This window comes from Gymnogyps californianus, chromosome 2 (assembly GCF_018139145.2).
Source record: "Gymnogyps californianus isolate 813 chromosome 2, ASM1813914v2, whole genome shotgun sequence".
Classification (NCBI taxonomy): domain Eukaryota; kingdom Metazoa; phylum Chordata; class Aves; order Accipitriformes; family Cathartidae; genus Gymnogyps; species Gymnogyps californianus.
Window position 1 is genome coordinate 63036198 of NC_059472.1, and position 13690 is coordinate 63049887.

General features: G+C 37.7%; 1 protein-coding gene across 1 annotated transcript in view; it reads right to left on the reverse strand.

Annotated features, from left to right (window-relative positions):
* Positions 1-1825: 1825 nt before the first annotated feature.
* The window catches only part of NETO1 (neuropilin and tolloid like 1), a 68087-nt gene continuing 56222 nt past the window's right edge, over positions 1826-13690 (reverse strand). The window contains exons 8-10 of the mRNA XM_050892298.1: positions 5926-6039; positions 3054-3612; positions 1826-1886 (exon numbers count right to left, since the gene is read on the reverse strand). Of these exons, the coding sequence (XP_050748255.1) occupies positions 1826-1886; positions 3054-3612; positions 5926-6039 (734 nt within the window). The remainder of the gene's footprint in view (positions 1887-3053; positions 3613-5925; positions 6040-13690) is intronic.

The window sequence follows — 13690 nt, forward strand, 5'->3', positions numbered from 1 at the left end:
ATTTGGTAAAAGAAAACATTGCCATTAAACTCAAAGTAAGAAATTATTATACATTGTTTTATGTATCTTTATATAAAAATTTACAAGTAGCAAGCATATGACACAGAAATGGAACAGTAACAGCAATAATTGTGAATGCATGCTTTTTACAATGTATCTAATAAAGGGATTTTTACCAACTCAAATATTCAGTAACATACATGCAGATTATTTTCTCAATGTCAAATTCAGTCATATTGCTAGATGCTTATCCAACAAACATTTCTATTGAAGTGATTATGAATGGCTAAATACCTGATTTCAATAAATTGTTCCTGAAATTGGGAATTTAACTTGCAATGAAAAGAAGAGAGAAAAAGAAAAAGAGAAATGACCAATAAGCATAATAACCAAAGTCTTATTGCCTTCTAGTAACTTTACTCAACACTGTTTGCTGAATTTTGTCATGATATGAGAATAGCTGGTCAGAGAGTCCATAAAACCTCTAGCTGGTGTTTCCAAGGACGATAGTTTCACATTTCATTGTAGCATGTTCAAAATCACCCAGGAGCGCACTATTCTCAAGCAGTCTATATAATGAAAACAACGTACATATAACAAAAGTTCAATGTAAATCTTCTTCCACATATCACACAACATACAAGTAAATAACAGACATAAAACATATCAACTGAAATAAAACTAAGATAAAAAAAAAACAACAACAAAAAAGAGACAGTGTCAGTTAGGAGCTAATTTCTTCTTCAAGTTTGCAGCAAATCTCCAAAAGTATTTAAAAACTAAGGAGCACTTGGTGGCCAGCAACCAAATTACAAAAGAAACATTATTGTGCAATGGGAATATCTTGCTAAGGAAGTAAGATATGTCTGTACTTCTTAGGTTTGGATAAAGGCAATGAAATGAAATTAGAAACATGTCCACTCTCTCAGACAGCTGAAATAATTCACTACAGATTTTTCCATTCAGAGTTTGCATGGCTGCATAAATAGTTGTCTGAAAGCAAAACAAAGTGAAAATATGTTCTATGGGGAAAAATACAGAAAAAATGTTTATCTAAACCATCTAGAAGCAATAAAAGCATCAATGGATTCTTTCTCAGTAAAATTGCTGTACACATATATACACATATAAACACGTATATACACATACCTATGTTTTTATATATATATACACATATACATATATAAATTGACAGACTAGCAGCTATCTATAACTTCATTATAGACATCTGAGATTATGTTGATTGAGATTGTGTTGATAACAAATTATACAAAATGAAAAGCCTAGGAAAAGACTCAAAAAAAGAAGTTTAATTTGCAAACATTAACTTTAGTGCTACTGAATCTCTAAATTTATCAGTACTATCACATACCCTTCCCCCAACACTACACAAGGTTGAATGAATAAAATGAACTGAAAACAGATAGTTCCACATCTTCCTGGCTGGAGTTAGATTGCCAAGTTTTACATACTATTTCACATGCTAGGACTCTAAATTTTATTTTCATAAATAAAAAAATAAATGAAACACCAGAGCCATGCAAAGCATCTCTCTTTATAATGTGTTTGGAATGAAGATTATATTTAGCTAGGGAATGATTATAGTTCTGTCAAGAATAAGGAATTAATAGTTTTTGCTTAGTTTACAATGCTAAAGTGGTCATCTATCTTTCAGTTTTCTCATTATTCAAACCTGGCTCTCTCCATATAAGGCGACATATAACTTGAGAACTAACATGCATTTTAGCAATATAACAAATAAAATAGGAAGCAACAGATGGTTCAATTGTTGTATAGGTATGTTTACTTACCTCAAGTTTGTCTCTTAGACCCTAGTTGTGTTGTACTCAGACTCATGTTTGCTTAGAGACCCAATGAGGCAGAACCTGGAATGTTATGGCTATTTCATTCAAAATAATAATGTTTGCATAGAAAAAAAAATATATGCATATAGATACTTAATAAACAGTACACTTTGATAATCTGATCAATATTCATGAAGTAATTTACATTGGCATGCAATTAGATTAAAATAATAAAATAACTTTTTTTTTTAAGAGACAGAAGTGCCTTAATCTGCAAAGAAAATATGGAGGGCATGTAAACAGTCACAAGAAGTGCATAAATAATGCATGCAAGAGAAAACACAAATATATATAAAAAGTTTCTGTGGTTTTTTTTTCAAATAAATTGTTCATAAATGTTTCTGCTTTTCTTTTTCTTTTACTTATAAACTTTTAATCATTCATATTTACAGTCAAAGTTCAATATACAGTAGAAATAGCTTTTATTAAAAATATCATGCTTGACTACTTTTTTATTGATTAGAAAGATTCCTTTTAACTACATTCTTATATGTAAATATATGGCTATTCTCTATGCACTATGCTGTCTCATGTTCTAATCGAGAGAGAGAGAGAGAGATGTTTTAATATGACAAGCCAAGATACTGTGATTAATAATGGAACAGATACAGTAACAACAGTTTTGCAAATACTGTCATTCATTATATAAAAGATAATGTTTCATGAGAAAAAGGGTTTCCTTACCCCAGGATTGTGTTTCTTTCTATTGTGCCATGCATCAAAATGGATACATGTATTTTTTATTTATTGATGTGTCGATTTAGAGATGTTAGACTAACAGTGGATGATACTCAAGGCCACCTCAGTTACAAGGAAACCACATGTATGTGGCTCTTTCTTTCAAAAACTAGATTCACAGAAAATCTTTGGTTTTCAAAAATTGTACCTCTTCTCTGTTGTCCTGTGTGTGTATGCATGTGGGTATGTGTAAAGTAGTAAAAGAAAAAGAAAGACATCGAGTAGAAAGGTAAAACTGATATACAGGATCCTTCAGGAAACAGGAGCAGAGATGAGAGAAAGAGAGACAGGAAGAGAGACATAATATAATGGTATGTGCTATCAGGAAACAGAAATTTAAACAATAAATAAAGAAGAAAGAAAATATATCTTTACTGAATAAAGAGTGAATATGTTTGGGCAATCAAGTCCTTACACAATAGTCTTCATCAAAAATCTATTGATACTGACCGCTGAACAGCTTTATCATGTCTGGACAGCCTGTGACTTGTGGTTGGTACCTCTTCAATTTCGTCTATCTCACACGCATCTGCAGCATCTTGTGAGTAGCTATGCTTCATGACAAGGATATTTCTCCTGTTCATGGGCTGAATGAGTGGTTTTACAGGCTGGGGTTGTATTTCTGTCAAGACAGAAGCATCTCTTGTGCTGAGGTTACTACGGCTGCCCTTAATGCTAGACACTTGTGATCCACAGTGATGGTCATGAATGCATTTTGAAGATGATCTCCGCAGTTTATGATAATTTTCAAAGTCATCTGCAACATCAGCAAGGTCAGCTGTAGGCCCTGTCCCTCTTAGGGTGCATAACTCATAATGAGGAGGCTCAAACACCTCCTGGAACACTGTTTGATCAAAGTCTGTTTTCCTTTGGACAAATTTTTTACGAGGCTGCTTGATCTGTACTATAACAGAGATAACAATGAGGATGATCACAATGCAAGAAGTCACCCCAATTATAGTCCCACTGGTATTGGTAAGTTGGTCCAATAGGTTAGCTTTTCTTTTTTCTGTGTGACAGGAGAAAAAAAAAAGCACAGTGTTAATTGCAGCTCAAGAATAAAAAACAACCATGATGGGTTCACAGATTACTGCAAAGCCAAGCCTAGTCTGAGTCTGAGTTCACTTAATCAATCTCACTGACAAAAAGAAAAAAGGAAGAAATCAGGTATTCATGAAAGCCAAATAAACAACACACAGATCCTCTATGTGCCTATTCACTTGGAAAGTGATTTATTCAGGGTATATTACAAGCTTAATTAGATGAAAGAATTATTTACATTTTTTATAAAAAGCAACCACCACAACAAGCAGATGGCTTTAGTGTCACCTCTGAACTCCATTTGCCTGCTAAAGCCCCCAAGACTGTTACAGATGTTCTCTTCATTATTTTCTGTCTCTTCCAGTAAATATATGCAACTGGGACATTAGGACCAATGAAAGAGCAAGACTTTACAGGATTTAAAAAGAAATTCTTCTTTACATTGGGAACTTCGGTGAAGTCCTAGTATTTATGTGCTGACTGAGACGGTTGACAGTGTTCAATGAAAAAGCTAAATCAGGAGAAAATAGAAAAGTTATTCAAAATGAGGTTTCAGAAATGAAAAAAAACGTGTGCAAGTTATTTCTTTTGTTCCTGACCTATTAATTACCACAGCTTTTCTAAACAGCCATAAAAACTCCAAAAGTTGATCCTACCTACTGTCCTTTACTCAGGGGCCTCTAGGAAGTTAGCCAGCAAATTCAGCATTGTGAATGAAGAAAAACAGAAAATATGCAGTAAAATAATTAAAAGAAAACCAGTTTCACCCTACTGTTGGGTATATTTCTCTGTGATTTGCTCTCAAATTGTTACAGACACATGAGATGGTGACTGAGCCTTGTAGAAATCCAAGCTGAAAGCATTCGCATCAGTTTCTCACAGGCATAGCAAGACTCAACAACTGTGATTAAGTTTCAACACCCAGTTTAGTGTAGTTTTTCCTGGCAACCTAAAATATATCAAAGGACTTAATAAAAAGCCTTTGAAATGAAAGTTACTGGCACCAAAACAATAACATCCATCTGTTCATAATCTCCTAGATACCAAAAATGAACTTTTCAGTACTCCCCATTGCCTACTCTTGTAGATTCACCTGGGGTTTCTCTAACTGACTGACACAGACTCTGGGGAAGTAGCACAGTTAGAAAAAGCAATATAGCAGCAAACAACCTTTTTGCTGGAATCAGCAAACCTCCTTTTTCTAGTCAGAAAAACAAGAGAGGATAAATGCACAAGACCCAGTAAAAAGATACCTGGCCAATGAAAGATGAAAATCATTCTGGAAATTAAAGAGTGGGGAAAGTTTTCTGTTTTCCTCTGTGCTGAAGAAGCAGAGAACAGATAATTATTTCCCAATCGTATGTTTAGTTTCTTTGAAGAATATTATGCCATGCCACAGTTTTTCTGTGTTCTTTTGAAGTATATTTTCATTTGTGTTTTACACTATTGCACTGCTTGTCAGGATTTTACAGGCTTCAGCAGACTTATGGGCTGACTGTTAATCCACCTCATTCTGAATTCTTCCTTGATCGGTTCCTAAATTTGGCATATCCCATGTTTCCAGGAACAAATCTGCTGGGGGGGGGGGGGGGCAGGGAGGGAAGCGAACTGTCTCCCTAGCCTGCAATGTAAGTTCGTTAAGCTCTTTTCCCTGAAGATAGCACAGATGCTGATTTTTTTTTCCCCAGAAACAGAGAGCAATATTTAGAAACCATTGTCAGCACCTGGTTAGGAACATCAGTCCCTACCTATGAAATAGACATTATGCCTGATTTCCTCTGCTTCTTCCTTGCTATTCAATTTCACTTGATTATAGGTAGATTTGGTTGCTTTCTTACAGTGTTAATTCCACTTCATCTTGGCTTTTTAGCCCACCTGGGCTATTATGGACATAGCATGCAGCTAAAAGACACCTGCTACCCATATGTTACTCCACTACAAAGGTAATTATGACAAAGGAACCAATATATGACTTTTAATTACATTTTAGATTGTATGGGGAACAGAAACCAAGTAATCAGAAAGCCTGCCAGAAGGACATAACCAGCCAGAAGGACATAACCAACACAAATCAACACCAAGTAAAACAAATGCAAACACTGAAAGTAAAATCCATTGGTATTTTCACCTCTCCATTTTCTCTGTTGCTTGATGTATGCTCTCCCTGAATTACTCTTCCTGAGCTTTGACCCATCTGGCACATACTTAACAAGAAACTAATGATAAGATGCTGTATCCCATGCAGTCTAAATGACTTGACATTTCCAATTCTACACATTACCTTTGCAGTGGTTTTCATCCCAAGGATACACACAATTCTGGAGTCCATTGCAGACCAATGTATTATTAATACACATATTACTGTGGCAAAAGAATGTGTTGGCTTCACAAGGGGCTAAAAACAAGAGAGAAAAAGCTGATATTAAGTAGTAAATCATTCGGCTCTCTGCAACAAACACATCTAGGAGTGATCATACAATCTGTAGCAGGAAAAAGCTATACAACACAGGTTCCTTGAGCATACTTAATATTTGACATGCAGCATTGAGAGTACTCAAGTCACACACTGTTTATTACTCTGTGGCAAGAGATTTGCAGTTCTGTCTAAGACAGATGGACTTTCCTGCAGTCTGACTCTCATGGCTGTAGTGGGTTGGCCCACCACACATTGGTGGGGGTTATTGATGTGTTATCAACAGTTTTAGCCACAGATCCAAAACACAGCACCCTATGGGCTGCTATGAAAAAAGTTAGCTGTATCCCAGCCAGATCCTGTGTACGGGAAATAATTTGTTTTAAAGTTTGTTGCTGAAACTCCAGTTTTATAAGAAAACTTGTGTGACTCAAAGAAAATATGTAGTTTAGTGCCCATATCAATGGTGCCTGAATATTTATACACAGAGAAAATAAAATTATTTTAAAAACCTTTTGGTCATAAGAAAGGCTACAGTAAAAAAGTACTCCTTTGATCACAAGTGTGAAGATTAAAAAAAGCAACAGTCTTCAGTGTCCCTGAAGCCCATAGTCTAGGAGAATCATGCAGACTAAAGCTGCAGGATGAAGGCTTTACTGAAGGCCATATACTATTACTGTGAAGAAGCAGCTTGGAAGCCATCAGAAGGAATTTTACACACTGCTAAACTGTGCTACTTACTCAAGTGTTGGGAGATCCTTAGGTGTTGGGGTTGTAAAGATACTACTCCAAGATTATATAACAGTAAAGATAAATTCATCCTCATATTTTTTTTATTAAAACGAAACCAGAAGATCTTCCTCCATTTAGAAAAAGAGCTACAAACTTTATCAGTGTTAAATCAGTAAAAATGAACTGTTTATGTATTTTTTTAGCACAAAAAAATCCCAAAGCATTATTATAAATATTTTTAAGGGAAAGTTAAAAAATAACCTAAGACCCTTAACTAGTCAGAAAGGAGTTATGGTGCTCATATTATTGATACTTAGAACTTGATGATTCATGACAATTTTTCTCCTTTGCAACTTTAAAAACAGTTCCTATGACAACATATATGCATAGCACAGAGACTGGCTCAGAGTAGATGACTGCTTCAGCGGTTTGCTAACTAAGGACAGTACAAAGGATTTATATTGTAGAACTCAGTGATTTCATATATCATGTCAAAATATCAACTTTTCAATAACTGCTTAAGATATCCATAACTGACTATAATGGCTTCTTTAGAGCAATTATGGTCTGTTAAACGAATAGTAAATACCATCAAAACTTGTACACCCCCCCAATATGCAACCATCTACTCATAACAGTATATGTATACTGTATCTCTTAGCCAATGCAGAAGACTGATCTGCCAGACTGGTTCTGCCCACTGTTCAATTTTTGGAAAAATCTGGTATACCATCTCCTAAGCTGCAGTGATCCTGGTCAGGTATTTAAGTTTGTTACAGGAAGGATTTTACTTTAAATTGGACATAAAGAGCAGAACAGCACACGTGCATATTAGCAAGGGAGGGTGCTTTGGGACAGTCCTTATCTATCTGTTGCTGTCATTTGGGGACAGTGAGGGCTGAGCTTGGAGGATACTGTGTCACATCATGACGTGACACATCATATAGGGAACCCACTAGAGGCACTGTCATCCTTTGACACTCTAGCTGCAATCCCTGTTTCTGGGCAAGGCAAGAATCTTTTGGGACCGGTTCTTTCCAACACAGAAAGAGTCTCACTGCCTGCTCTAAGCAAAAAAATGAAACAGAGAGGGAGAGAATTTATGAAAGGGAAACCTAAGAAGACCTAAGTAGCGGCCCATTCAAAATACATGGTAATAAGTAGGAAGTGCACAAGAAAAGAAGACCCAAATGACAAACGGAGAAAGCACAAGGAGTGACAGAAGAACAAGGAAAAAGAAGGAAGTGCAGGATTAGGAAAGTTTATGCTAATAAAGCCATAAAGAAGAAAAAAAACCCACCAAAACACCAAAAAACATGTAGAGTGGCATGAACAGCAAGTGAAGTGGTGAGGACAGAGTGCTGTGTCTGAGCAGGCAGAACCTCCTAGATGTCTATGACTTGCTCTTGCCACTTTAAAATCAGCCTGATTTAATGCTGAATGCAACAGCAAAGAAAGGATTAATAGCGGAAAAACAACCCGCAAAAGAATAGAGAACAATTTAAGGGAAGGAAGGACAGATGTGCGAGGCAAAAATAAAGGAATTTAGAAGTATAGTGGTGGTAAGTAGAAAAGGAGAACTAGAGGAAGGTAGTAAAGGAAGTGAAAGGATGAGGAAGAAAGAGAGAACTGCACAGCAGAAATAGATGACACTTAAGGCATTCTGCACTGAAAGGAATGACAATAGATTTTATATCAAAAGAAAAATATTAGGAAATGTTTCAGAAATAAGAGAGAAAAAATAAGAGCAGTACAAAAGAGATTTTTTGCAGATTTAAGAAGAAGGGATAATTATGCAAAGTGATGGCAGGGAGATCTGGAAATGAAAGGCAAGAGAAAGGAAGAAAAAAGAAAGAAAATTTCAATTTCTCTAAATTGTGCTGTTGAACTATGGAGGAAAGAGATGATATGTGAATAAATGTCAAAACTAGATGAATAGCAAGGCAGAGCAATTTCAGAGTAAGTACAGCAAACTTAGCATGAGAGAAACCCAAATGTAAGATTCCTAAACCTAATGACAAACAGCCCCCTCTTGTTCATGTTTATAAAATTAGTATAGTCAAGTCGTCTCTGTGGTCCCTTGAACATGGAATGATTAAGCTGGACAAGAAATCAATATATTTTCCCCACTCTAATGAAGACTTTTTGTTGGAATGAATGAAAGCATCAAGGGAAGCTGAAAACTTGTCAGTCTTGTTGTACATTGGAGGAATTAGGTTTTTTGCCCTTGAAGAGGCACATTGAAGGGGTATTGGGATGCTGCATCAAGGACATTCTAGTAATAGAAAAAAGATAAATGAGCTGGTAGGAAACACGACTCTTTTACAGCAGGATGGATCTGGTCCTGATGCTTTCCTGAAGCTGTTACGGAACCCAGGATGGGAGTGGAATCAAGCAGACAAGGTATGTGGCAGCAACACTTGATAGCTTAACCTTTCTTGAGCATTATCTATGGCAATGCCTCAATACGTAAACGTTTAAACCTGAGGAAAGGTTGTGGATGTTTTCACAAAAGGAAGCTACTGCTCTCATTAGCTTCAACTAGATAAAGCAGCACAAACCTCTCCACCCAGAAGAAGCCCTACTCTGTCAGTCTACGGTCTTCCCCATGACTATATAAATGCCCTTTATATGAGAGAGCAGCAGGAATGCACAGAGCTCTGCCTGGGGTTGGGCGAGGTGCCAAGTGAGAGTTTTTGGGTCAGGATTGGTGGGCAGCCCAGTGTTGGCCCACAGCTAGCAATATTGTAGTTGGTGTCTGTCTGCTACAGACTACCTGATCAGGGACAAGAAGTAGATGAAACCTTCTTCAGACAGCTGGAAGAAGCCTCACTTTCGCAGGCCCTGGTCCTTATGGGGGACTTTAATCACCTGATATCTGTGGAGGGCAACACAGCAAGGCACAAGCAATCCAGGAGGTTTCCAGAGCGCATTGATGATAACTTGCTGATACAGGTAATCAAGGAGCTGATGAGGGGAGCTCTGCTGGGCCTCATACTTCTATAAACAAAGAAGAACCTGCCAGGGATGTGAATGTCAGGTGCAGCCCTGGCTGCAGTGATCATGAGATGGTGGAGTTCAGGATGCTGCAAAGAGGGAATAAGGCAAAAAGCAGGATCGCAACTCTGGGCCTCAGGAGAGCAAAATTTCGCTGTTGAGGGGTCTGCTTGGAAGAATGCCATGGCAGGTGGTCCTGGCAAGATAAGCGTTCCAGGAGAGTTGGTTGATTCTGTAAGATCACCTCCTCCAAGCTCAATAGTTGTCTATCTGGACAAGCAGAAAATCAAGTGAAAGTGGCAGTTAGCTTGCACGGATAAACAACAAGCTCCTGACCAAACTCAAACATAAAAAGGACGCATACAAGAGGTGGCAGCAGGGTCAGACGACCCCAGCAGAAATATAGGAGCACTGACCAAAGATGCAGTGATACACTTAGGAAAGCTGAAGCCCACCTGGTGTTGAATCTGGTGAGGGCTGTAAAGGGCAACAGAAAGGACTTCTACACATATGTCAGCTGCCAAAGCAAGATGGGAGAAAATGTGAGTGTGATGCTGAATGGGGCAGGGGACTTGGTGGCAAAGGACGTGGAAAAGGCTGAGGTACTGAATGCCTTCTTCTCCTCCATCTTTTTTTGGTGGGATTTGCCTTTTGGAGTTCCAAGCACTTGGGATGAGGGAGAAATCCTGGAGCAAGGAAGACTTACCCTCAGTGGAAGAGGACCAGGTTAGGGAATATTTAAACAAACTGGACAGCCACGAGCCCATGGGTAGCTGGTTAATGTCATTGCAAGGCCACTCTTGATTATCTCTGAAAGGTCTTGGTGATCGGGGGAGGTTTCCAAGGACTGGAAGAAAGCAGATGTCCCCCTGTCTTTGAGAAAGGTGAGAAGGACAATCCTGAGAGCTACAGGTCAGTCAGCCTCATCTTGATCCCTGGGAAAGTGACAGAGCAAATAATCCTGAAAATCATTTCCAAACACATGAAGGACAAGAAGAGTGTTGTCTGCATGGACTTATGAAAGGGAAATCATGCTTGACCAACATGACAGCCTTCTACAATTGGATGACTGGCTTGGTGAGTAAGGGGAGAGCAGTGGACGTTGTGTTTCTCTACTTAAGAAAGCTTTCAACCTCGTTTCCCATAACATCCTTATAGACAAACTGATGAATATGGGCTAGATAAATAGACAGTGAGTTGGACTGAAACTGGCTGAACTGCCAGGCTCAAAAAGTTGTGATCAGTAGCATTGAGTCCAGCTGGAGGCCAGTCACTAGTGATGTACCCCAGAGGTCAGTACTGAGGCCAATATTCTTTAACCTCTTCATTAATGTCCTGGATGATAGGACAGAGTGTATCCTCAGCAAGTTCACAGGCAGTGCAAAACTGGGAGGCCTGGTTGATAGACCAGGTGGTTGGGTGGCTGTACAGATGGGCCTCAATAGGCTGGAGAAACAGGAACTTCAAGCAGATCAACAAAAGGAAATGCAAAGTCCTGTGCCTGGGGAGGAATGACCTCATGCACCAGTACATGCTGGGGACTGACCATCTGGAAAGAAAGTTTTCAGAAAAGTTGCTGGTATGCAATAAGCTGACCATGAGCCAGCAATGTGCCCTTGTGGCAAAGGCGGCCACCAGTATCCTGGGCTGCATTAGAAAGAGCATTGTCAGCAGGTTGAGAGACGTGATCCTTCCCCTCTACTCAGCACTGGTGAGGCCACATCTGCAGTGCTATGTCCAGTTCTGGGCTCCTCAGCACGAGAGAGACATGGACGTACTGGAGTGAGTCCAGCAACGGGCCACAAAGACCATTAAAGGCTTGGATCATCTGACATATGAGGAGAGGCTGAGAGAGCTGGGACTGTTCAGCCTGGAGGAGAGAAGGCTCGAGGGGGCTCTCATCAATGTGTACAAATACCTCATGGGGGGGAGTAAAGAAGACAGAACCAGGCTCTTCTCAGTGGTGCCCAGTGACGTGACAAGAAGCAATGAGCACTAAATGAAATACAGGAAATTCCCCTTAAATGCAAGAACAAACTTTTACTTTGAGGCTGGTCAGACACTGTGCAGGAGCTGGCTTCCCAGAGAGGTTGTGGAATCTCCATCATTGAAGATATTCAAAACCCAACTGGACACAGCCCTGAGCAACCTGCTGTAGCTCACCCTGCTTGAGCAGGAGGATTGGACCAGACCATATCCTGGAGTCCCTTCCAACCTCAACCCTTCTCTGACTCTCTGAGAAGATCACTTCATAACTAGATTAAAAGTAACAGCTGGGAACACACAGTTATGTTATTTCTCCTGTGTCCCTAAGCTGCCTTGAGTCAAACTCTGCCAAAGTACTGGCCTAGAAATAAATGAGATAGATAGCATATTCAGCACAATGAACAATTCATAATGATTATAACACAAGCGAGCAAATTAGAACTATACATATAATTCAACCTGATGTATTTTAATAACTTTAAGTCTTTGATAAATTGTTGGATTTTTACAGCAGGAAAACACTATAATTTAAATTAAATCACCAGTTAAAGAAAAAAATATTATTAGAGGTTCTTTTTCCAGTTTGGATTTGAACCAATAATCATTTTTATGTAAAATTATAGTTTATATTAAATAATATATACAAAATGAAAAACTTCAAACACTTTCATTCTACATTATTTTTAATGATAATACTTTCTCTTTAAAAATTTGTGTGGTATGTGTAGGGATACCTTGTGTCTTAATATACAGATATTATAGTTATTGAATTAATTATAACGTAACATCTTCTGCTTTGCAACAAGTATTTATACTGAACACAAGATGGTGCACTTATCCTAGAAGATATATAAGCAAGTGAGTTAACAGGAATAGACATGAAATCCCAGAGTCTTCTTCAGGTTTAGGAAACCTATACTTTAAAAAATCCTATAATAATAACCCTATTTCTGTTATCTGGCATGTAAATATATTTTGTTTCTAGTACAAGTTAGGAGATGGTTATAATGATCATATTTCCAGAAGGTTACCATCACAGTATTAAAAAAAGCCTGAGTTTAGTATTTGAAGGTTACTGCTTTCAAAATTTATAAAAATTGAGCCGATGGAGTTGTCTATATTTTCTTACTATTGGAAGGTTTGGGGAGTGCACATGGAGCCAATAATCTCTACTTTTTCATTTATTATACTTATTCATTCATTATTATTTATTATCATAATTATTATATATAATATATTATATATTATATATATTATCATTATTATTTATTATCATAAATAATTTTAATCCTGAATAGCCCTAAGGCAGAGAAACATAAAGAGTATTAATAGTTCTTCCATATGCCATGTACACAAAGTAGCATGAAATAAAAGCAGTCATATTTTATATTTAAAAAAAAAATACTGCTTTCATTGAGACAATAAAACAAATAATCACAACTAATACATGCACATTTATACTATAAAATAGCAATATTTATAAAACACTATAGTGAATAGTCTATGTGTTATTAATAATTATTATTGTGATGTTATGGCATTAATAATAAAATACATTATCTGTGTGTGTTGAGCATCATTTTGTTGGGCATTACAGGATACTTTGGGTATAAAATGCAAACACAGCCAGGTCAAAACATTTTTACAAGATGAAGTCAAAAGCTGACTTGTTACGCACCTGGTGTGAAGCCTGGCTATTCCACTTCAGTGCAGTGCTTTCCCCAGTGTATTAACACTGTTTCTCAGCACCATGCAGAGTTAGTGCAACTCCTTTGCTTCTAGGATGTGAACTAGCTCTGAGCAAGCTAGCTTGGGTGTCTATGTCATACTTCATTGAACGGTGTGGATTTACCCTTTGAGCCTGTTTCAAGACAGGGATTTCAGTCCAGGACTCCCTAATCTTAGATAAATGCCCTAC